The following is a 24,000-nucleotide window of genomic DNA, read 5'->3' on the forward strand; positions in this document are numbered from 1 at the left end:
TCTCTGTCTCTCTGTCTCTCTGTCTGTCTGTCTACACCATTGTGGTCCACATTCTTCTAGTCTACTTAATGATTGATGTCATGTTCACTTTCCCCCCAAATCAATATTCCACTCAGCTTCTAAATCCTCATTCCGTTATCCGTCACCATTCTCATCTCAGCCCAAGTTAGTTTGTTTGTGAATAGACTAGCTCCAGCTCATCTTTATCATTTAAAAGAAGGATCTGCTTCCCAGCTCTCCTTATTGTGTTACATTCAGGTCCTACTGCATTTTAAAAATGTTTATTTGATTTAACTAGGCAAGTCAGTTATGAACAAATTCTTATTTACAATGACAGCCTACACCGGGCCAATTGTGCGCCGCCCTATGGGACTCCCAATCACGGACAGTTGTGATACAGCCTGGAATCGAACCAGGGGGTCTGTAGTGATGCCTCTAGTACTGAGATGCAGTGCCTTAGACCGCTGCGCTACTCGGGAGCCCAATCATTCACGTGCAAAGCTAATCAGTTCAAATCCATGTTGAAGTGAAATGCCAATAGATCAATTAGTCTGGGTGACCGATGGGTCCGAGAGATCGTATTTATAGATGTGTTTATTTCTCCACAGGATTGATGGTGGCAAGTAGCAGAACTGGGTTCAAATGGTATTTGAAATAATTTCAAATACTTTATCTGTGATTTATTGAGCTTCCCTGATTTAATAGAACTAATGGAAACTACAAACCCTGTCTATCTGGCACTCCAGGCAGGCTAAATCAAATACTCAAAGTATTAGAAAGATTGTCAAATAGTATTTGGCCCCAGGTCTGAGTAGTACAGATGTAGGATCTTAATTTGAGAGAGTTTGCTACAGCAGGAAAGTAATCCTACAACAACAGGAAATGTGAATTATTACGTGGATTATAATTACGAAAATGTTGTAGGTTTTGATACACGCAGTGGTGTAAAGTACTTAAGTAAAATTACTTTAAAGTACTACTTAAGTAATTTTTTGGGGGTATCTGTAATTTACTATTTATATTTTTGACAACTTTTACTTCACTACATTCCTTACTCCATACATTTTCCTGACACCCAAAGTACTTGTTACATTTTGAATGCTTAGCAGGACAGGAAAATGGTCCAATTCACGCATTTATCAAGAGAATGTCCCTGGTCATTTCTACTGCCTCTGACGCACTCAATAAACACACATGCTTTGTTTGTAAAGGCTGTCTGAGTGTTGGGGTGTGCCTCTGGCTATCCGTAAATACATTTAAAAAACAAGAAAATGGTGCCGTCTGGTTTGCTTAATATAAGGAATTTGAAATGATTTATACTTTTACTTTTGATACATAAGTATATTTAAAACCAAATACATTTAGATTTTTACTCAAGTATTTTTTACTAGGTGACTCACTTTTACTTGAGTCTTTTTCTATTAAGATAACCTTTACTTTCATAATAAGGGAAAATCAATTTTGAAATGTCAAAGTAAAAATTACAAACTTCAAAAGCCTTTTAAATGTTCCTGTAACAAGGTGATCAAATTAAGATCCTACATATGTAGTAGTGTTCGGCTGACTCAATCCAAATAATGAAATCATTTCCCTCTGAGGGTCTTAGCCCCAAATGAGGGAACACAAACCAGTGCCATTATTTATGTGGCTGGCTGGCTTGGCTATAGTGGAGACAAGTTAACCAGTTAAACTCTGAGCGCTTGTTTTGGGCCCTGTACAGGGTCCGTTGCGCTTAGCTATAGTGGAGACAAGTTCATGAGAGCACTGTATCATGCTACATACTACAAGCTAGCTATGGTTAAATTTAGCATGGCTTAATTTAATTGGTCAAGTATAGTCTCCTTCAACAGTTTCTGTGTCTATCATCATTCCAATAGACTTATATGATGAGATATCAGGAAAGTGTCATTGAGACACAGAGTCTCGTTTACAAGGGAGACCTGGCCAGAAGGCAGCAGTAGCCAGTACAACATTACAACATTATAGAGCAGTGGTCACTAACCGGTCGATCGCAATCCACTGGTCGATCTTCAAGGCATTCCTAGTCGATCACCAAACATTTCTGTAAAAAACCCAACGATAAAGCCTTGCGCTCATATTTATTTATTTATTTGTTTGGCGCTGTTGGTGGTAAGTGCACTTGATACAGCAGCCCTGTCTGCAGGCCCAGAGAGCAAATCAAGTGCACTTATAGGCCTACTGATGGCCAATCAGATAGCTCAGATCACCGTGTCTGCACAGTTTCCTCACCGTAGACTGTAAAAAGAAGCCTCGAACGCACAGCAAAGTTCAACATATGAGATTTCAAAACTTTGAAAACCATGACTAGAGAGAGACTCAACGAATACAGCAAAGAGCTGCTGTTTTTATTAGTAAGTTTAAGTTGTTATTCTGCACTGTCAACACTTTGTTCAACATTTTTATGAGCCATAAAATGTGCGTTCTCCCTACTTCCACTCACGCTACAACCAGCACTGCAGCTGTAATGAAATAGGATAGCAAAGTGTTTCAATAAGCTTGTGTTGTTATTAATAGCGGCTTCTTTTTTTTATATCAAGGAATATTTCAATTTCTCTGGTCATAGGAGTAACAACATGAATTGGTGCATGAGGCAGAAATAATGCAGTGCAACTTGAGTTTCGTCATCAGCTGGAAGACTGTGTCCCCATTTCTCAGCGGAAGGACAGTGAGTCGGGCGAGAGGCTGCTCCCTCCCCTCAGACTTTTTTTAAGCCAATTATTATGCTCACTCAGCTGTACCTCACAAGTAATAAAACAAATTACATATTACCAGTGTGATCATATGCCTAAAATGTTTAAATATATAATATCTGTACATGTACCACTGCCCTCCACTGCACCCTAGAGACGGAGGTAAATTGGTGTAAGTCCGTGCCTGACACATCATCTCTCATTTTTTTATTATTTTTTATTTCACCTTTATTTAACCAGGTAAGCCAGTTGAGAACAGGTTCTCATTTACAACTGCGGCCTGGCCAAGATAAAGCAAAGCAGTGCAATAAAAACAACAACACAGAGTTACATATGGGGTAAAAAACATAAAGTCAAAAATACAACAGAAAATATATATACAGTGTGTGCAAATGTAGCAAGTTATGGAGGTAAGGCAATAAATAGGCTATAGTGCAAAATAATTACAATAGTATTAACACTGGAATGCTAGATGTGCAAGAGATTATGTGCAAATAGAGATACTGGGGTGCAAAAGAGCAAAATAAATAACAATATAGGGATGAGGTAGTTGGGCGGGCTAATTTCAGATGGGCTGTGTACAGGTGCAGTGATCGGTAAGGTGCTCTGACAACTGATGCTTAAAGTTAGTGAGGGAGATAAGTGTCTCCAGCTTCAGAGATTTTTGCAATTTGTTCCAGTCATTGGCAGCAGAGAACTGGAAGGAATGGCGGCCAAAGGAGGTGTTGGCTTTGGGAATGACCAGTGAGATATACCTGCTGGAGCGCAGACTACGGGTGGGTGCTGCTATGGTGACCAATGAGCTAAGATAAGGCGATTTGCCTAGCAGTGATTTATAGATGGCCTGGAGCCAGTGGGTTTGACCGACGAACATGTAGTGAGGACCAGCCAACAAGAGCGTACAGGTCAGCAGTGGTGGGTAGTGTATGGGGCTTTGGAGACAAAACGGATGGCACTGTGATAGACTACATCCAATTTGCTGAGTAGAGTGTTGGAGGCTATTTTGTAAATTACATCGCCGAAGTCAAGGATCGGTAGGATAGTCCGTTTCGACGAGGCATGTTTGGCAGCATGAGTGAAGGAGGCTTTGTTGCGAAATAGGAAGCCGATTCTAGATTTAACTTTGGATTGAGATTCTTTATGTGAGTCTGGAAGTTGAGTTTACAGTCTAACCAGACACCTAGGTATTTGTAGTTGTCCACATACTCCTAGGTCAGACCCGTCGAGAGTGGTGATTCTAGTCGGGTGGGCGGGTGCCAGCAGCGTTCGATTGAAAAGCATGCATTTAGTTTTACTAGTGTTTAAGAGCAATTGGAGGCTACTGAAGGATTGTTGTATGGCATTGAAGCTCGTTTGGAGGTTTATTAACACAGTGTCCAATGAAGGGCCAGATGGATACAAAATGGTGTCGTCTGCGTAGAGGTGGATCTGAGAGTCACCAGCAGCAAGAGCGACATCATTGATATACATGGAGAAAAGTGTCGGCCAAGAATTGAACCCCTGTGGCACCCCCATAGAGACTGCCATAGGTCCAGACAACAGGCCCTCCGATTTGACACACTGAACTCTATCTCTGAGAAGTAGTTGGTGAACCAGGCGAGGCAGTCATTTGAGAAACCAAGGCTATTTAGTCTGCCAATAAGAATGCGGTGGTTGACAGAGTCGAAAGCCTTGGCCAGGTCGATGAAGACGGCTGCACAGTACTGTCTATTATCAATCGCGGTTATAATATCGTTTAGGACCTTGAGCGTGGCTGAAGTGCACCCATGACCAGCTCGGAAACCGGATTGCATAGCGGAGAAGGTACGGTGGTATTCGAAATGGTCGGTGATCTGTTTGTTAACTTGGCTTTCAAATACTTTCGAAAGGCAGGGCAGGATGGATATAGGTCTGTAGCAGTTTGGATCTAGAGTGTCACCCCCTTTGAAGAGGGGGATGACCGCTGCAGCTTTCAATCTCTGGGGATCTCTGACGTTATGAAAGAGAGGTTGAACAGACTAGTAATAGGGGGTTGCGACAATTTCGCGGCTAGTTTTAGAAAGAAAGGGTCCAGATTGTCTAGCCCAGCTGATTTGTAGGGGTCCAGATTTTGCAGCGCTTTCAAAACATCAGCTGTCTCAATTTGTGTGAAGGAGAAGCGGGGGCATGGGCAAGTTGCAGCAGAGGGTGCAGAGTTGGTGGCCGGGTAGTGGTAGCCAGATGGAAGGCATGGCCAGCTGTAGCAAAATGCTTGTTGAAAATCTCGATTATTGTAGATTTATCGGTGTTGATAGTGTTTCCTAGCCTCAGTGCAGTGGGCAGCTGGGAGGAAGTGCTCTTATTCTCCATGGACTTTACAGTGTCCAAAACTTTTGGAGTTAGTGCTACAGGATGCAAATTTCTGTTTGAAAAAGTTAGCCTTTGCTTTCCTGACTGCTTGTGTATATTGGTTCTTAACTTCCCTGAAAAGTTGCATATCGCGGGGGCTATTTGATGCTAATGCTGTACGCCACAGGATGTTTTTGTGCTGGTCAAGGGCAGTCAAGTCTGAGGAGAACCAGGGGCTATATCGAAGTTCTTAGTTCTGTATTTTTGAATGGGGCACATGTCTTTATTTAAGATTGAGAGGAAATTACTTTAAGGAACAACCAGGCATCCTCTACTGACGGAATGAGATCTATATCCATCCAGGATACCTGGGCCAGGTCAATTAGGAAGGCCTGCTCGCTAAAGTGTTTTAGGGAGCGTTTGACAGTGATGAGGGGTGGTTTTGACCGCGGACCCTACGGACGCAGGCAATAAGGCAGTGATCGCTGAGATCCTGGTTGAAGACAGCTGAGGTGTATTTAGAGGGTATAGTTAGTGGGATGATATCTATGAGGGTACCCATGTTTACGGATTTAGGGTTGTACCTGGTAGGTTCGTTGATAATTTGCATGAGGTTGAGGGCATCTAGCTTGGATTGTAGGATGGCTGGGGTATTAAGCATATCCCAATTTAGGTCATAAGCAGTACAAACTCTGAGGATAAATGGGGGCAATCAATTCACATATGGTGTCCAGGACACAGCTGGGGGCTGAGGGGGTCTGGCGGCAACAGTGAGAGACTTATTTCTGGAAAGGTGGATTTTTAGAAGTAGAAGCTCAAACTGTTTGGGCACAGACCTGGATAGTATGATAGAGCTCTGCAGGCTATCTCTACAGTAGATTGCAACTCCACCCCCTTTGGCAGTTCTATCTAGACGGAAAATGTTATAGTTGGGGATGGAAATTTAGAATTTTTGGTGGCCTTCCTGAGCCAGGATTCAGACACTGCTAGAACATCAGGGTTGGCAGAGTGTGCTAACGCAGTGAATAACTCAAACTTAGGAAGTAGACTTCTGATATTTATGTGCAAGAAACCAAGACTTTTGCGATTACAGAAGTCAGCAAATGATAGCGCCTGGGGAGTAGGAGTGATACTGAGGGCTGCAGGGCCTGGGTTAGCCTCTACATCACCAGAGGAACAGAGGAGGACTAGAATAAGGATACGGCTAAAGGCTTTAAGAACTGGTCTTCTAGTGCGTTGGGTACATAGAATAAAGGGGCAGATTTCCGGGTGTTATAGAAAAGATTCAGGGCATTGTGTACAGACAAGGATATGGAAGGATATGAGTAAAGTGGAGGTAAACCTAGCGTTGGGTAACAATGAAAGAGATAGCATCGCTGGAGGCATCAATTGAGTCGGTCTCCGCGTGTATAGGGGAGGGACAAAGGGAGCTATCTAAGGCAGGTTTAGCTAGGCTGGGGGTCTACAGTGAAATAGTACAATTAGAAATAACGAAACAACAATAAACTAACCATGTTTGGGCTGAGGCTAAACATAAACAGGATGTAGTACCGTAAAAAGGAACAGTCCAGCAGACATCAGCTGTATAGCTGAGTTATCATAAGGTCCGGTGGGAAGCACTCAGTGAGTAAGAGGTCACGGCTAGCGTGTGCTAGCGGGCCGACTAGCAGATGGAATCTTCGTGGGTTAACGTCGTAACCACATCAGGCGATTTCGCTCGGCAGACCAGTCGTGTAGGATCGGCGGGGCTCCGTGTCAACACTAGGTGGTCCCGTCCGCGTTGACAGAGAGGTAGATAGCCGGAGATGGGCCTAGCTCAGGATGATTAGCCAGACCACAGCCGTCCGTTTTGTTGTAGCCAGCTGGTAGCGATGAATCCGGAGTTAAAGGTCCAGTGATTCAGTGATTCCGGCGAAAAACTGATATGTTCTGGGTCGATAATGCAGCTGTGCAGACTGGCCGAATATCCGTGATTAATGTCCAGTGATTAAAATTAATCCCGCAGAAAAAAAATCCAATGTTCTGGGTGAAATACCGCTAGCTGTGGCTAATAGCAAGTAGCTAGTTAGCTGGCTAGCTAGTTTCAACTGGAGATTCTAGATTCTAGATAAAGGTAAGTCAATAATAGAATCCGTTCACATTGAGTGAGGCGGGTTGCAGGAAAGTATATTTTGTAGAAGGATGAAAAGTCTGATAGGGAAATATGTAAGAAAAATACAGAAAAATAGGGTATTTACAGGCTATTTACAGACACACGACAAAAACAGAACTGCACTACTATGCCATCTTGGATACATTCCTCTCACTATTCCTCTTCCTCTCACTCATTCCTCTCACTATTCCTCTTCCTCTCACTCATTCCTCTCACTATTCCTCTTCCTCTCACTCATTCCTCTCACTCTTCCTCTCACTCTTTCCTCTCACTCTTCATCTTCCTCTCACTCTTTCCTCTCACTATTCCTCTTCCTCTCACTCTTCCTCTCACTATTCCTCTTCCTCTTCCTCTCACTCTTTCCTCTCACTCTTCATCTTCCTCTCACTCTTCCTCTCACTATTCCTCTTCCTCTCACTCTTTCCTCTCACTCTTCCTCTTCCTCTTCCCCTCACTCTTTCCTCTCACTCTTCCTCTTCCTCTTCCTCTAGTTCTTCCTCTTCCTCTCACTCTTCCTCTCACTATTCCTCTCACTCTTTCTTCTCACTATTCCTCTTCCTCTCACTCTTTCCTCTCACTCTTTCCTCTCACTCTTTCCTCTCACTCTTCCTCTGCCTCTCACTCTTCGTCTCACTATTCCTCTTCCTCTCACTCATTCCTCTCACTATTCCTCTTCCTCTCACTCTTCCTCTCACTATTCCTCTTCCTCTCACTCTTTCCTCTCACTCTTCCTCTTCCTTTTCCCCTCACTCTTTCCTCTCACTCTTCCTCTTCCTCTTCCTCTAGTTCTTCCTCTTCATCTCACTCTTCCTCTCACTATTCCTCTCACTCTCACTCATCCTCGCACTCTTCCTCTCACTATGCCTCTTCATCTCATTCTTACTCTCACTATTTCTCTTCCACTTCCTCTTACTCACACTCTTCCTCTTCTTCTCACTCTTTTCTCTCACTATTCCTCTTCCTCTCACTCTTTCTTCTCACTATTCCTCTTCCTCTCACTCTTCCTCTCACTCTTTCCTCTCACTCTTTCCTCTCACTCTTCCTCTTCCTCTCACTCTTCGTCTCACTCTTCCTCTTCCTCTCACTCATTCCTCTCACTATTCCTCTTCCTCTCACTCATTCCTCTCACTATTCCTCTTCCTCTCACTCATTCCTCTCACTATTCCTCTTCCTCTCACTCTTCCTCTCACTCTTTCCTCTCACTCTTCCTCTTCCTCTCACTCTTTCCTCTCACTATTCCTCTTCCTCTCACTCTTTCCTCTCACTCTTCCTCCTCCTCTCACTCTTCCTCTCACTATTCCTCTTCCTCTTCCCCTCACTCTTCCTCTCACTCTTTCATCTCACTCTTCATCTTCCTCTCACTCTTTCCTCTCACTATTCCTCTTCCTCTCACTCTTCCTCTCACTATTCATCTTCCTCTTCCCCTCACTCTTCCTCTCACTCATTCCTCTCACTATTCCTCTTCCTCTCACTCATTCCTCTCACTATTCCTCTTCCTCTCACTCTTTCCTCTCACTCTTCCTCTTCCACTTCCACTTCCCCTCACTCTTTCATCTCACTCTTCCTCTTCCTCTTCATCTAGTTCTTCCTCTTCCTCTCACTATTCCCCTTCATCTCACTCTTCCTCTCACTATTCCTCTCACTCTTTCCTGTCACTCTTCCTCTTCCACTTCCACTTCCCCTCACTCTTTCATCTCACTCTTCATCTTCCTCTCACTCTTTCCTCTCACTATTCCTCTTCCTCTCACTCTTCCTCTCACTATTCATCTTCCTCTTCCCCTCACTCTTCCTCTCACTCATTCCTCTCACTATTCCTCTTCCTCTCACTCATTCCTCTCACTATTCCTCTTCCTCTCACTCATTCCTCTCACTATTCCTCTTCCTCTCACTCATTCCTCTCACTATTCCTCTTCCTCTCACTCTTTCCTCTCACTCTTCCTCTTCCACTTCCCTCTCACTCTTTCATCTCACTCTTCCTCTTGCTCTTCATCTAGTTCTTCCTCTTCCTCTCACTATTCCTCTTCATCTCACTCTTCCTCTCACTATTGCTCTTCCTCTCACTCTTTCCTGTCACTCTTCCTATTCCTCTCACTCTCAATCTTCATCTTCCTCTTCCTCTCACTCTTTCCTCTCACTATTCCTCTTCCCCTTCCTCTTCATCTTCCTCTTCTTCTCACTATTCCTCTTCCTCTCACTCTTCCTCTCACTATACATCTTCCTCTTCCTCTTTCCTCTTCCTCTTTCCTCTCACTAATTCCTCTCACTCTTCCTCTCACTCTTCCTCTTCCCCCTCCTCTTCCTCTTCCTCTTCTTCTCACTATTCCTCTTCCTCTCACTCTTCCTCTTCCCCTTCCTCTTCCTCTTCCTCTTCTTCTCACTATTCCTATTTTATCTCACTATTCCTCTTCCTCTTACTCTTCCTCTCACTATTCCTCTTTCCTCTCACTCTTTCCTCTCACTCTTCCTCTCACTATTCCTCTTCCTCTCACTCTTTCCTCTCACTCTTCCTCTTCCTCTTCCCCTCACTCTTTCCTCTCACTCTTCCTCTTCCTCTTCCTCTAGTTCTTCCTCTTCCTCTCACTCTTCCTCTCACTCTTCCTCTCACTCTTCCTCTTCCCTTTCCTCTTCCTCTTCCTCTTCTTCTCATTATTCCTCTTTCCTCTCACTATTCCTCTTCCTCTTCCTCTTCCTCTCACTATTCCTCTTTCCTCTCACTCTTTTCTCTCACTCTTCCTCTCACTCTTCCTCTTCCTCTTCCTCTTCTTCTCACTATTCCTCTTCCTCTCACTCTTCCTCTCACTATTCATCTTCCTCTCACTCTTTCCTCTCACTCTTTCCTCTCACTCTTCCTCTTCCTCTTCCTCTCACTATTCCTCTTCCTCTCACTCTTCCTCTCACTCTTCCTTTTCCTCTCACTCTTCCTCTCACTATTCATCTTCCTCTTCCTCTTCCTCTCCCTCTTTCCTCTCACTCTTCCTCTTCGTCTCACTCTTCCTCTCACTCTTCCTCTCACTTTTCATCTTCCTCTCACTCTTCCTCTTCCTCTCACTTTTCCTCTCACTCTGCCTCTCACTCTGACTTGCTCTGGCTGGCTGGCTGGCTGGTTAACCTGAGACCTGAGTGTTATTTCCACAAACTAATGCATATGCTTTAGCTTAACAGCCTAGCACAGCACCTGGGTTTGACCCTCAGTTGATCACAACAGAACTATCCCCGTACAGCCTAGCACAGCACCTGGGTTTGACCCTCAGTCGATCACAACAGAACTGTCTTAGCTAGTCTGTGAAGTACTCTCAAATCAACAGGGTGCTTCAACAGCGACTGGGTCTAGCTACAACTTGTTCCCCCTGAAATAACCTGTGTGTGTGTGTGTGTGTGTGTGTGTGTGTGTGTGTGTGTGTGTGTGTTTGTGTGTGTGTGAGTCATAGCTAGCTCCTGGGAGTTTAGCTTTATTAATGGAGTCCAATCTACTAAGCCTGCGTTACCATCGATCCACAGTGTGATTACAGCCATAGCTCATCATGTTGCTAAGATACAGGCTGAGCCGAGCTGCCCGCCTAGCCTCTTGATACATCAACTGTCGGTGTTCGTATTCATATTAGACTAACACATAAGTGGTATCAACACATTTTATCTTACTGTACCATCCCTGGCATACACCGTCTGTCAGTCTTTCTTCATATTCTTATTTAAAGCATTCACAATCCTCCATTCTTAAGGGTAATCTCTTCTGTACCGGGGCTGTTGAGATTAATAGCATATCTGTTTCCACTTGCAATTGCAAGTGGATTGTGAGTGAGAGAGAGAGAGAGAGAGAGAGAGAGAGAGAGAGAGAGAGAGAGAGGGAGAGAGGGAGAGAGAGAGAGAGAGAGAGAGAGAGAGAGAGAGAGAGAGAGAGAGAGAGAGAGAGAGAGAGAGAGAGAGAGAGAGTAGTAGTCCATTTCATATCCACTATAAACACTACACTACCCTGTTGGATAAACCCTCATACTGCCTGTGTCCAGATAACAGTGTTATCTATGGCTGGCTGGCTGGTTGGCTGTGGAGCAGGCAAATGGATAAAGCTTGTCTCAGCCCGTCACGTTCATATAGCATCGGAATGTGGTTTCCGAAAATAGCGAAGAAAGCATTTTTCCCAATACCTTCATATCTTGCGGCCTCTCTCTTCCTATTCTCCGGTCTTTACTAAACAGCCATATGGAAGCTCTGTATCTGATGTAAGGTTGGGATATCTTCATCTGTTGTATTCATTAATATTGAGGTATGATATGAAATAGAATTACTTTATTTATCCAGAAGGAACTTCAGTTGTGGCAAGTCGGACAAGATGCAGTTCTATAGTAAATATGCAGTATAAACAGCTTACAAAGATACAGTTCTATAGTAAATATAAACAGCAACATTCACACAAGATCGATACAAATGCTTACAACATACACTACATTACCAAAGGTATGCTCGTCAAACATCTCATTCCAAAATCATGGGCCATTAATATGGAGTTGGTCCCCCCCTTTGCTGCTTTAACAGCCTCCACTCTTCTGGGAAGGCTTACCACTAGATGTTGGAACATTGCCGCGGGGACTTGCTCCCATTAAGCCACAAGAGCATTAGTGAGGTCAAGCACTGATGCTGGGCGATTAGGCCTGTCTCGCAGTCGGCGTTCCAATTCATCCCAAAGGTGTTCGATGCGGTTGAGGTCAGGGCTCTGTGCAGGCCAGTCAAGTTCTTCCACACCGATCTCAACAAACCATTTCTGTATGGACCTCGCTTTGTGACCTTGCTTCATCCGTCAGACTGCCAGATGGTGACGCGTGATTCGTCACTCCAGAGAACGCGTTTCCACTGCTCCAGAGTCCAATGGCGGTGAGCTTTACACCACTCCAGCTGACGCTTGGCATTGCACATGGTGATGTTAGGCTTACAGTTGAAGTCGGAAGTTTACATACACTTAGGTTGGAGTTATAAAAACACGTTTTTCAACCACTCCACAAATTTCTTGTTAACAAAGTATAGTTTTGGCAAGTCGGTTAGGACATCTACTTTGTGCATGACACAAGTCATTTTTCGAACAATTGTTTACAGATAGATTATTTCACTTATAATTCACTGTCACAATTCCAGTGGGTCAGAAGTTTACATACACTAAGTTGATTGTGCCTTTAAACAGCTTGGAAAATTCCAGAAAATGTGGCTTTAGAAGATTCTGATAGGCTAATTGACATCATTTGAGTCAATTGGAGGTGTACCTGTGGATGTATTTCAAGGCCTACCTTCAAACTCAGTGCCTCTTTGCTTGACATCATGGGAAAATCAAAAGAAATCAGCCAAGACATCAACAAAAAAAAACTCCACATGTCTGTTTCATCCTTGGGAGCAATTTCCAAACGCCTGAAGGTACCACATTTATCTGTACAAACAATAGTACGCAAGTATAAACACCATGGGACCACGCAGCCGTCATACCACTCAGGAAGGAGACGTGTTCTGTCTCCTGGAGATGAACGTACTTTGGTGCGAAAAGTGCAAATCAATCCCAGCAAAAGACCTTGTGAAGATGCTGGAGGAAACAGGTACAAAAGTATTTATATCCACAGTAAAACGAGTCCTATATCGATATAAACTGAAAGGCCGCTCAGCAAGGAAGAAGCCACTGCTCCAAAACCGCCACAAAAAAGCCAGACTACGGTTTGCAACTGCACATGGGGACAAAGATCGTACTTTTTGGAGAAATGTCCTCTGGTCTGATGAAACAAAAATAGAACTGTTTGCCCATAATGACCATCGTTATGTTTGGAGGAAAAAGGGGGTAGCTTGCAAGCCAAAGTTGCTTCCAGAGGCAGTTTGGAACTCGATAGTGAGTGTTGCAACCGAGAACAGATGATTTTTACGTGCTTCAGCACTCGGTGGTCCCGTTCTGTGAGCTTGTGTGGCCTACCACTTCGCGACTGAGCCATTGTTGCTCCTAGACGTTTCCACTTACAGTTGACCTGGGCAGCTCTAGCAGGGCAGAAATTTGACAAACTGACTTGTTGTAAAGGTGGCATCCTGTGACGGCGCCACGTTGAAAGTCACTGAGCTCTTCAGTAAGGCCATTCTACTGCCAATGTTTGTCTATGGAGATTGCATGGCTGTGTGCTCGATTTTATACAGTGCAACTGACTAGGTACCCCCTTTCCCAATCAAACTGTAGTAATATTAATGTAGTTAAACTTTACTAATATGTCTTTCACTTCTTTAATACCTCAGCAAATAATCTAAAAGTGTTTTCCTGTCACGTTTGATACTTGAGAATACAGTGGCTTGCGAAAGTGCCCCCTTGGCATTTTTCCTATTTTGTTGCCTTACAACCTGGAATTCAAATGGATTTTGGGGGGGTTTGTATCATTTGATTTACACAACATGCCTTCCACTTTGAAGATGCAAAATATTTTTCCTTGTGAAACAAATAAGAAATAAGACTTGAGCGTGCATAACTATTCACCCCCCCAAAGTCAATACTTTGTAGAGCCACCTTTGCAGCAATTACAGCTGCAAATCTCTTGGGGTATGTCTCTATAAGTTTGGCACATCTAGCCACTGGGATTCTTGCCCATTCTTCAAGGCAAAACTGCTCCAGCTCCTTCAAGTTGGATGGGTTCTGCTGGTGTACAGCAATCTTTAAGTCATATCACAGATTCTCAATTGGATTGAGGTCTGGGCTTTGACTAGGCCATTTCAAGACATTTAAATGTTTCCCCTTAAACCACTCGAGTGTTGCTTTAGCAGTATGCTTAGGGTCATTGTCCTGCTGGAAGGTGAACCTCCGTCCCAGTCTCAAATCTCTGGAAGACTGAAACAGGTTTCCCTCAAGAATTTCCCTGTATTTAGTGCCATCCATCATTCCTTCAATTCTGACCAGTTTCCCAGTCCCTGCCGATGAAAAACATCCCCACAGCATGATGCTGCCACCACCATGCTTCACTGTTGGGATGGTGTTCTCGGGGTGATGAGAGGTGTTGGGTTTGCGCCAGACATAGCGTTTTCCTTGATGGCCAAAAAGCTCAATTTTAGTCTCATTTGACCAGAGTACATTCTTCCATATGTTTGGGGAGTCTCCCACATGGCTTTTGGCGAACACCAAACGTGATTGGTTATTTTTTAAATCTTTAAGCAAATACTTTTTTCTGGCCACTCTTCTGTAAAGCCCAGCTCTGTGGAGTGTACGGCTTAAAGTGGTCCTATGGACAGATACTCCAATCTCCGCTGTGGAGCTTTGCAGCTCCTTCAGGGTTATCTTTGGTCTCTTTGTTGCCTCTCTGATTAATGCCCTCCTTGCCTGGACCGTGGGTTTTGGTGGGCGGCCCTCTCTTGGCAGGTTTGTTGTGGTGCCATATTCTTTCAATTTTTTAATAATGGATTTAATGGTTCTCTGTGGGATGTTCAAAGTTTCTGATATTTTTTAAAAACCCAACCCTGATCTGTACTTCTCCACAACTTTGTCCCTGACCTGTTTGGAGAGCTCCTTGGTCTTCATGGTGCCGCTTTCTTGGTGGTGCCCCTTGCTTATTGGTGTTGCAGACTCTGGGGCCTTTCAGAACGGGTGCATATATACTGAGATCATGTGACAGATCATGTGACACTTAGATTGCATACAGGTGTACTTTATTTAACTAATTATGTGACTTCTGAAGGTAAGTGGTTGCACCAGATCTTATTTAGGGGCTTCATAGCAAAGGGGGTGAATACATATGCATGCACCACTTTTCCATTGTTTATTTTTTAGAATTTTTTTGAAATAAGTGATTTTTTTCATTTCACTTCACCAATTTGGACTATTTTGTGTATGTCCATGACATGAAATCCAAATAAAAATCAATTTAAATTACAGCTTGTAATGCAACAAAATAGGAAAAATGCCAAGGGGGATGAATACTTTTGCAAGGCACTGTACTTGAGTAATGTATGTCTGTGAAATAACCCACAAGTCAAGACACACTGTTACTCTTACAGACAATAGTTGTTCATTGTTCCCACTTCCAAGCTTTTCAATATTCATGGTTAGTACCGTGCAGAACAGCAGGAAACTCACTGAGTTCTTAGGAAGAAAGGCTTCTTGAAACAGAATATTCAAATCAAATTAACTGATATATTCTCTGCCTCTGCTAAAACACGGAGTTTTGGGAGAGTTCTTCTCTTAATATATGCATGTTAGTAGTATCCATAACTTCTTAGGCATAAATCATATTATACAGCCATAGACGATGATGGATTGAGCTTTTAACATTCATCTCAAACGTACGTTTGGTCTGAAATATCTTCAGCTAAAACCAAGACAAAATGAGAAATGTGAGCTTACCAGACAGCACTGGTCAATACTCTGGGGTAGGAAGGAGCTGCACAGCTCTCTGTGTGTGTGTGTGTGTGTGTGTGTGTGTGTGTGTGTGTGTGTGTGTGTGTGTGTGTGTGTGTGTGTGTGTGTGTGTGTGTGTGTGCGTGTGCGTGCGTGCGTGCGTGCGTGCGTGCGTGCGTGCGTGCGTGCGTGCGTGCGTGTGTGTGCATGCGTGTGTGTGTGCGTGAACAGGTCAACAGTTTAGAAAATATCAATCATGTGTTGAGGCATCTAGCAGCACATCCAGCGGCTGGTGGAGATAGGCCAGTTATCTGTGTGTTTACCCAGGGAAAAGTTCATGATTTGCGGGGAGGTGAAGGAGAGGGATGGGGCTCTGGGTGTAAACTCTCCTACAGGATAGGAACCCTGGCATATGAATACAGCTAGCGGCCAGAAAGAAGACTAATATCAGTTCATTACCCATTTCTGTTGTCTGTGTGACGTTTGTGTCTGTCTCTCTCCCCAGGTGACATCCGTAACGACCTGTACCTCACCCTGGAGAGAGGAGACTTTGAGAGGGGGGGCAAGAGTGTCCAGAAGAACATTGAGGTCACCGTCTACGTGCTTTACGCAGATGGAGAGAGACTCAAAGTAGGTGTTATGTCCTGACGACCGTAATATGTCAGATGACCCTACACATATGTTTCATTTCTTTTTATATTTAATTTGCCATCAAGACTATACATCCTGCGTTTTAGTGTTCAGTAAAAAAATATGTATGAAAACAATCTAAATGATTATATGTGGTGACTGTGTGTGCTTACTTACGTGTGTGTCTGTGATTGTGGTGTGTGTGTAATTACCTGTGTGTGTCTTCCTGTAGGACTGTATCAGCCTGGGCAGTGGTGAGCCCCACATCAGTGAACACCGCTCCTTTGTCCTTTACCACAACAACAGCCCTCGCTGGAGCGAGGTGGTTAAACTACCCATTCCCATAGACCGCTTCAGAGGGTCACACCTACGCTTCGAGTTCAGACACTGCTCCAGTAAGTACCGGTCTGGTCTAGAGATAATCAGTAATGTAATGATAATGTAGTAACGTGTGTGGAGACTTCGCTAGTCTAACACGTATGAACACAGAAGTTAATCACGCAGCTGACCAAATTACGCAAAATAAACATCTGTGTTCTAGAAATTATACTGAAGACAACTCATTTGACATCTCCTGCTTGCTAGACCTTTCTAAAGCCAGCTACAGAGAAAATGTTCAGCATCTCTTGAATACAGTGGAAGCTGTTAAACTTCAATAGGACTTATTTCGTCCGTGGGCCGGCCATTTGGGGTACATATGACACTTAGTGAGTGATTGCCTCTCTGTTCTTCCTCTCTCTCTGTTCTTCCTCTCTGTTCTTCCTCTCTCTCTGTTCTTCCTCTCTGTTCTTCCTCTCTTCTCCACAGCCAAAGACAAGGCGGAGAAGAAGCTGTTTGGCTTTGCCTTCACACCACTGATGAGAGAGGACGGGACGACGCTGTCAGACGAGAGCCACGAGCTTTACGTCTACAAGGTCAGCTTTCTTTAAGTCTACAAGGTCAGCCTTCTTTACGTCTACAAGGTCAGCCTTCTTTACGTCTACAAGGTCAGCCTTCTTTACGTCTACAAGGTCAGCCTTCTTTCCGTCTACAAGGTCAGCCTTCTTTACGTCTTCTAAAAAGTTGTGTTCCTCCTGTGGTGGCGATTCCCTATGAAAGGCCACTGGCACAGGAGAGAGCCGTCCATAACACGTCCAAAGAAATCTGCTTTCCAAACGTTACTCTTTTTGGGTGAAGTTCCCATTTATTGCACATATAATATATAAATAGCTCCAAAACACATATTCCAATACAAAAGGTGCAGAGAGATGCATTCTAGAAGCTGTATCTGTGATATGGTAAGAACTGTATGTGCTAACCCTTCCTGGTCACCTGTGCTATCTATATACGCGTGTGACCAGTGACCCACGACCCCAACATATAATGCCCTCTAGTGTACAAAACAAGTAAAGATAAGCCTTGACAGACAACATATACACAACACAAAAACAGCCCAAAACGGCTCCTACACCTCCTGCTTCATCTGAACTCTGCAGTACCTCACATCTTTCTTTCTTTTCTAGTGTGATGAGAACGCTACGTTCAGTAACCATGCGTTGTACCTGGGTCTGCCCTGCTGTAAAGATGACTTCCATGGCTGTCCCAACATTCCCTCCAGCCTCATCTTCCAACGCAGCACCAAGGAGACCCTCTGGATCTCCACACAGCTCTCCTCCACCAAGCTCACACAGAATGGTAGGTCCTCTCCTCTCCTCTCCTCTCCTCTCCTCTCCTCTCCTCTCCTCTCCTCTCCTCTCCTCTCCTCTCCTCTCTCTCCTCTCCTCTCCTCTCCTCTCCTCTCCTCTCCTCTCCTCTCCTCTCCTCCTCTCCTCTTCTCTCCTCTTCCCCACCAAGCTCACACAGATTACTTGACTCTTATAGCACCATCTTGTCAGCCAAGCTGATTTTGATCTTGATCCTGATCCTGATCTTGATTCCGCTGCCATTATCTTGTTCGTAGTGGACCTGCTTGCGTTGTTGAAGTGGAAGGCCCACCCAGACAGAGTGATGGACATCCTGGGACGACTACGCCATGTCAGTGGAGAGGAGATCGTCAAGGTTAGCCACTTTATAGGAAAAACAAATATACATTCGGAATAAATGTGGTGAGACGCTCTGAGTTTAAAGGCCGGTCATATATTTAACATTTATCTTCATATCTTCATTATTTGACAGTTCCTCCAAGACATCTTGGACACCCTGTTTTCCATTCTGGATGACAACACTGACAAGTATGGACCTCTGGTGTTCCAGTCACTGGTGAGAAACCTTCTGAAATGCTCTATTGTTTGTTTGTTTGTTTGTTTGTTTGTTTGTTTGTTTGTTTGTTTGTTTGTTTGTTTGTGTGTGTGTGTGTGTGTGTGTGTGTGTGTGTGTGTGTGTGTGTGTGTGTGTGTGTGTGTGTGTGTGTGTGTAATGTGTGTGTGTGTGTGTGTGTGTATGACACTGAACGCCTGTTTCTCCAGCAGAGTTATCCATCTCCTGCTGCAGTGCTCCATGCAGCGTCTGCTTGTCATCTCCCCTCCTCATTAACGAGGGATAGTGAGTCTGTGTTACTGTCGGCGTCCGAAATGGCACCCAACTCCCTACATAGGGAAGCGTTGTCAAAAGTAGTACACTATTTAGGGAATAGAGTGCAATTTGGGATGCAGACTCTGTCTCAGTCTGTCTGGGCTGGCCCAGAGCCAGTGATTATTAGGAGCTCCCTCCCAGCCAGCTGCCTGCTGCAGGGCCAGATCTCAGGGGAGTGTTTAGCCTAGCCCAGATGGCCTTATCCCTCCCCTCTCACCCCAGCCTCCCTTCTAGAGGTATCTATCTGTTGTGTTGGAGATGGAGAGATGATGGGTGGGCAGACAGAGATGATATGTGGTCAGACAGAGATGATGGGTGGTCGGACAGAGATGATATGTGGTCAGACAGAGATGATGGGTGGTCGGACAGAGATGATAGGTGGTCAGACAGAGATGATGGGTGGTCAGACAGAGATGATGGGTGGTCAGACAGAGATGATAGGTGGTCAGACAGAGATGATGCGTGGTCGGACAGAGATGATAGGTGGTCAGGCAGAGATGATAGGTGGTCAGACAGAGATGATGGGTGGTCGGACAGAGATGATAGGTGGTCGGACAGAGATGATAGGTGGTCGGACAGCGATGGTAGGTGGTCAGACAGAGATGATAGGTGGTCGGACAGAGATGATAGGTGGTCGGGCAGAGATGGTAGGTGGTCAAAATGTGGAAAAAGTCAAGGGGTCTGAATACTTTCCAAATGCACTGTACTGTATGGTGCACTGCATTTTACCAGAAAATAGTACTCTATATAGGGAATAGGATGCAATTTTGGATGCACCATGGCTCTTCTGTGATGCCCTATGGGCTCTGGTCAAAAGTAGCGCACTTTAAATGTAATAGGGTGCCATGTTGGATCCTCATCTCAGCTACTGACTGGATCTGGTGATAGATATGTAATTGAAGTGTGACGAGCTTTTGGCCCCAATCCCAGCAGTGCTCTTACATTGAAGTTTACTCTCTCTCTCTCTCTCTCTCTCTCTCTCTCTCTCTCTCTCTCTCTCTCTCTCTCTCCCTCTCCCTCTCTCTTTCTCTCTTTCTGTATCCCTCCCTCCCTTTCTCTATCTATCTATCTCTCTCTCTCTCCTCTCTCTCTCTCTCTCTCTCTCTCTCTCGCTCCTCTCTCTCTATCTTTCTCTCCTCAGGTGTTCATCATTAATCTTCTCAGGGACAGCAAGTACTATCACTTCCGTCCCGTCATGGACACTTACATCCAGAAGCACTTTGCTGGAGCGCTGGCGTACAAGTGAGTTTCCGTCAGTCGTACAAAAGACATGATGCTGCTGAGGTTAAGATGGTTACCCTTGTCACAGCTGAGCCCCAGCTGGTTATTTGCTGATCAAGATCACACCCTTGTTGTAGCTGTTTTTTTCTCTTCAAAGTTAAGTTTAGTTTTTCTCCTCATCCTTAGATGTGTATGTGGTGGTTTATCATTGATCTAAAGATAAAGTAGATGTGCCATTCTCAGAGAGCTTCAACATACGGCTATTAAGAGAGACTTAAGAAAAGTAACATAAATATTTACGTGAAACCCTTATCAATACTAAAAGAAGACCCTACCAGTGTCTGACCTATGTTGTGATTAATGGTCAATCCTGTGTTGTGTGTCCCATCCAGAGAGTTGATCCGCTGTCTGAAGTGGTACATGGACCGTTCTGCAGAGGTGGTGAAACAGGACCACATCCAGGAGGCCATGAGGGTAGGATAACATGCTCCACTGGAAGTTATTCCTGTACTTGTGACCATAGACATGGGGCGATGTTTTGAGTTCTTCTATCTCAAGGCCATCAGACTGTTAAATATCCTTCACTACCACATTAGAGGCTGCTGCCTACAAAACATAGATTAGAAATCACTGGCCACTTTAATAATGTTTACATATCTTGCATTACTCATCTCATATGTATATTCTGTATTCTATACTATTCTACTGTATCTTAGTCTACGCCGCTCTGACATTGCTCGTCCATATATTTATTTATATATTCTTAATTCCGTTTGCTTTACTTAGATTTGTGTGTACTGGGTATATGTTGTGAAATTGTTAGATATTACTTGTTAGATATTACTGCACTGTCGGAGCTAGAAGCACAAGCATTTCGCTACACCCGCAATAACATCTGCTAAACACGTGTATGTGACCAATACAATTTGATTTGATTTGATTTTCAGTTTGGGGGGTGCTGGAAATGTCCTTGACCTGTGACCTGACCAAAAAAAACCTTGGCCCATGTTTTATAAATTACAAGGATCAACATTTTTTTCCTGGTCAGAAAAAAAGCTGATCAGAAAACAATCATTACATTTGCAATACCAGTACAGTACAGTTTCAATTGAATGTGTTTAGGAGACTACTCAGTGAGTTAGTTGAATAAAATATGAATAAAGCTTACTCATTGCTTTATTTAAAATATGCCACAATGCAATAAAAGGGGGTCCCTGTAAATAATAGATTGTATCCACATTATTAAAAAAATTGGATGACAGTCTGCACCACCATACTGTTCTTAGAAAGCATGTCTGGTTACATCCATGTCCCATGGGTCTGTCTGTCTGTCTCTGGGATGGCCCTCCTCAATCCTTTATGTCTGAAAATTGATCAAGGTCGACTGAAAATGAATAATGTTTTATTCATTTAAAAAGCATATTTTAAAGGTACCTATGTCCTTGTTCCCCCTCCTCTTAATGCCTGATAAAAAGCATTGTAGACTGAAACCCCAGCAGGTTTTTAATACTTATCTAAATCAAATTAATCGTTTTCTAGGCCTACATTAAGAAAGTAATGTTTTTACACATTGTTTACATAACCTTGATTTACAGTTTTCACAAGTGAAGAAGACTTGGAAAGTGTGGCAATGTTAGACTAACATTTCTATATCATTATCTCCCCCCCCCACCCCAGGCTCTGGAGTATCTGTTGAAGTTCATCATCCAGTCTCGGATCCTGTACTCCCGTGCTACCTGTGGTATGGAGGAAGAACAGTTCAGGGCAAGCATCCAAGAGCTCTTCCAGTCCATCCGCTTTGTCCTCAGTCTGGACAGCCGAAGCTCTGAGACACTCATCTTCACACAGGTTAGAAATCCACACACACACACACACGCACACATGCACACATGCACACAGTGCTTTGTGTTGAGTCTGGACAGCCACAACTCAGAGACACTCATCTTCACATAGGTTAGAGTCCTCCCTACATAAACTACACCCAAGCATAAACATAGAGTAGCCTAGCCTAATAGTAGCCTAGCTTAGCAGTAGCCTAGCCTAATAGTAGCCTAGCTTAGCAGTAGCCTAGCCTAATAGTAGCCTAGCTTAGCAGTAGCCTAGCCTAATAGTAGCCTAGCCTAATAGTAAACTAGCCTAGCAGTAGCCTATTTATATTTTTTGATTTTACCAGGCAAGTCAGTTAAGAACAAATTCTTATTTACAATGACGACCTACACCAGCCAAACCCAGACGACACTGGGTCAATTGTGCGCCGCCCTATCGGCCGGTTGTGATACAGCCTGGAATCAAACCAGGGGGTCTGTAGTGACGCCTCAAGCACTGAGATGCAGTGCCTTAGACCGCTGCGCCACTCGGGAGCCTAGCGGGGAGTCAATGTTGATTAGACTCTCACCATTGTGCAGTTTTCAGGACTGATCTTCTATCCGGACATCAAGATAACTTAGACACTGTATGTGTGTAACTCTGTCTTTAATCTCTTTTAAAGGCTGTGTAGAGGATGACTGACTTTTTAGTCACCTACTTCCAGACTTCAACCAATTCACCATTGATTCATTCTTCCCACCAGGGAGTGAAGAGACTAGCGATGAGGACGTGATGTTGTTGGCATAATCCTCATCTATCCCATCAACACATCAATTACATTGCTTTACTCTCTTTTCAGCTCTGCAGCTGCCAAATGTTGATTTTCAAATCTAGCTACGGTAGTTAGTATCTCTTTGCTATTTCAGTCGCTTTACAATCTATAGTTTGAAATGTTATCATTTTGCTTAGTTTAATTTACGTTCATTAGTTTAATTAACCTGTGCCACTATATTTTATTTATTTAAGTTCCTTGGTTTAATTAACCTGTGCCACTATATTGTCTTCATTTGTCCCTCTTTGCCCCCTGCCTTTGCCAACTTTTGCAACTTCCTTATGTACATGTTACCTCCTCCTTATGTCCCCCTCCTCCGGGACCCTCCCTGTCCCCTGACTGTCCTGTCCCCCCCTGGTCAGACCCCTCAGGTCCCCCAGCCTGCCTCTGGACAGGGACAGCCCCCAGGCCCCATCAGCTGTACTCAGGCCTGGAGCTCCAATGCTCCTCGCCCCTCTCCTGTCTCAGTAAGTAGCTATGTCCCTTCCAGTATTGGCCGTCCTCTGACAAATGTGTCCTCTGATCAATTCCGCCAGTTCACTCTGCCATGAAGCCTTTCACATACCACCAACCAATCCCTTTTACAAACAGCGGGAAATCCACCTACCACCTCTCAAATCACCAACCAACCAACCCCTTTTACAAATGACTTCTCAATCAATCCACCTATCTCCTCCTAAATTAACATCAACCCATTTTACAAACAGCAAGAAACTCAACCTCCCTACTAATCTACCTACCTCCTCCCCAAATCACCACCCCTTCTGCAAACTACAAGAAATAAACAACCTACCTCTCGACCGACCCTCAACCAAGTCACCGACCAACCCACAGCTGAAATGAAGCCGTACTAATTTATTTGGTTTGCTTCCTTTGTGTGTTTTTGTGTTTGGTTTGTTATTAACCTTTCCAAACGCCAACTGTTTCATCATCACGTCTGTTCTCCAACCATTCACCTACCTACACCTCAATCACCTCAATCACCTCAATCACCTCAATCACCTGAATCTGTGTTGTGTGATGACTCTGTGTGATGACTCTGTGTGATGACTCTGTGTGATGACCTCTGTGTGATGACTCTGTGTGATGACTCTGTGTGATGACTCTGTGTGATGACTCTGTGTGATGACTCTGTGTGATGACTCTGTGTGATGACCTTGTGTGATGACTCTGTGTGATGACTCTGTGTGATGACTCTGTGTGATGACTCTGTGTGATGACTCTGTGTGATGACCTTGTGTGATGACTCTGTGTGATGACTCTGTGTGATGACTCTGTGTGATGACTCTGTGTAATGACTCTGTGTAATGACTCTGTGTAATGACTGTGTGATGACTCTGTGTGATGACTGTGTGATGACTCTGTGTGATGACCTTGTGTGATGACTCTGTGTGATGACTCTGTGTGATGACCTTGTGTGATGACTCTGTGTAATGACTGTGTGTAATGACTGTGTGAT

At 44.1% G+C, this 24,000-nt stretch overlaps 1 protein-coding gene across 1 annotated transcript in view; it reads left to right on the top strand.

Annotated features, from left to right (window-relative positions):
- Positions 1-24,000, top strand: part of LOC121577920 (dedicator of cytokinesis protein 3) — a 255,676-nt gene that overhangs the window by 174,103 nt on the left and 57,573 nt on the right. Inside the window, exons 15-23 of the mRNA XM_045224098.1 lie at positions 16,008-16,132; positions 16,365-16,527; positions 16,940-17,046; positions 17,635-17,806; positions 18,072-18,169; positions 18,287-18,370; positions 19,824-19,924; positions 20,296-20,377; positions 21,581-21,751. Of these exons, the coding sequence (XP_045080033.1) occupies positions 16,008-16,132; positions 16,365-16,527; positions 16,940-17,046; positions 17,635-17,806; positions 18,072-18,169; positions 18,287-18,370; positions 19,824-19,924; positions 20,296-20,377; positions 21,581-21,751 (1,103 nt within the window). The remainder of the gene's footprint in view (positions 1-16,007; positions 16,133-16,364; positions 16,528-16,939; positions 17,047-17,634; positions 17,807-18,071; positions 18,170-18,286; positions 18,371-19,823; positions 19,925-20,295; positions 20,378-21,580; positions 21,752-24,000) is intronic.

This window comes from Coregonus clupeaformis, chromosome 12, assembly GCF_020615455.1.
Source record: "Coregonus clupeaformis isolate EN_2021a chromosome 12, ASM2061545v1, whole genome shotgun sequence".
NCBI lineage: Eukaryota > Metazoa > Chordata > Actinopteri > Salmoniformes > Salmonidae > Coregonus > Coregonus clupeaformis.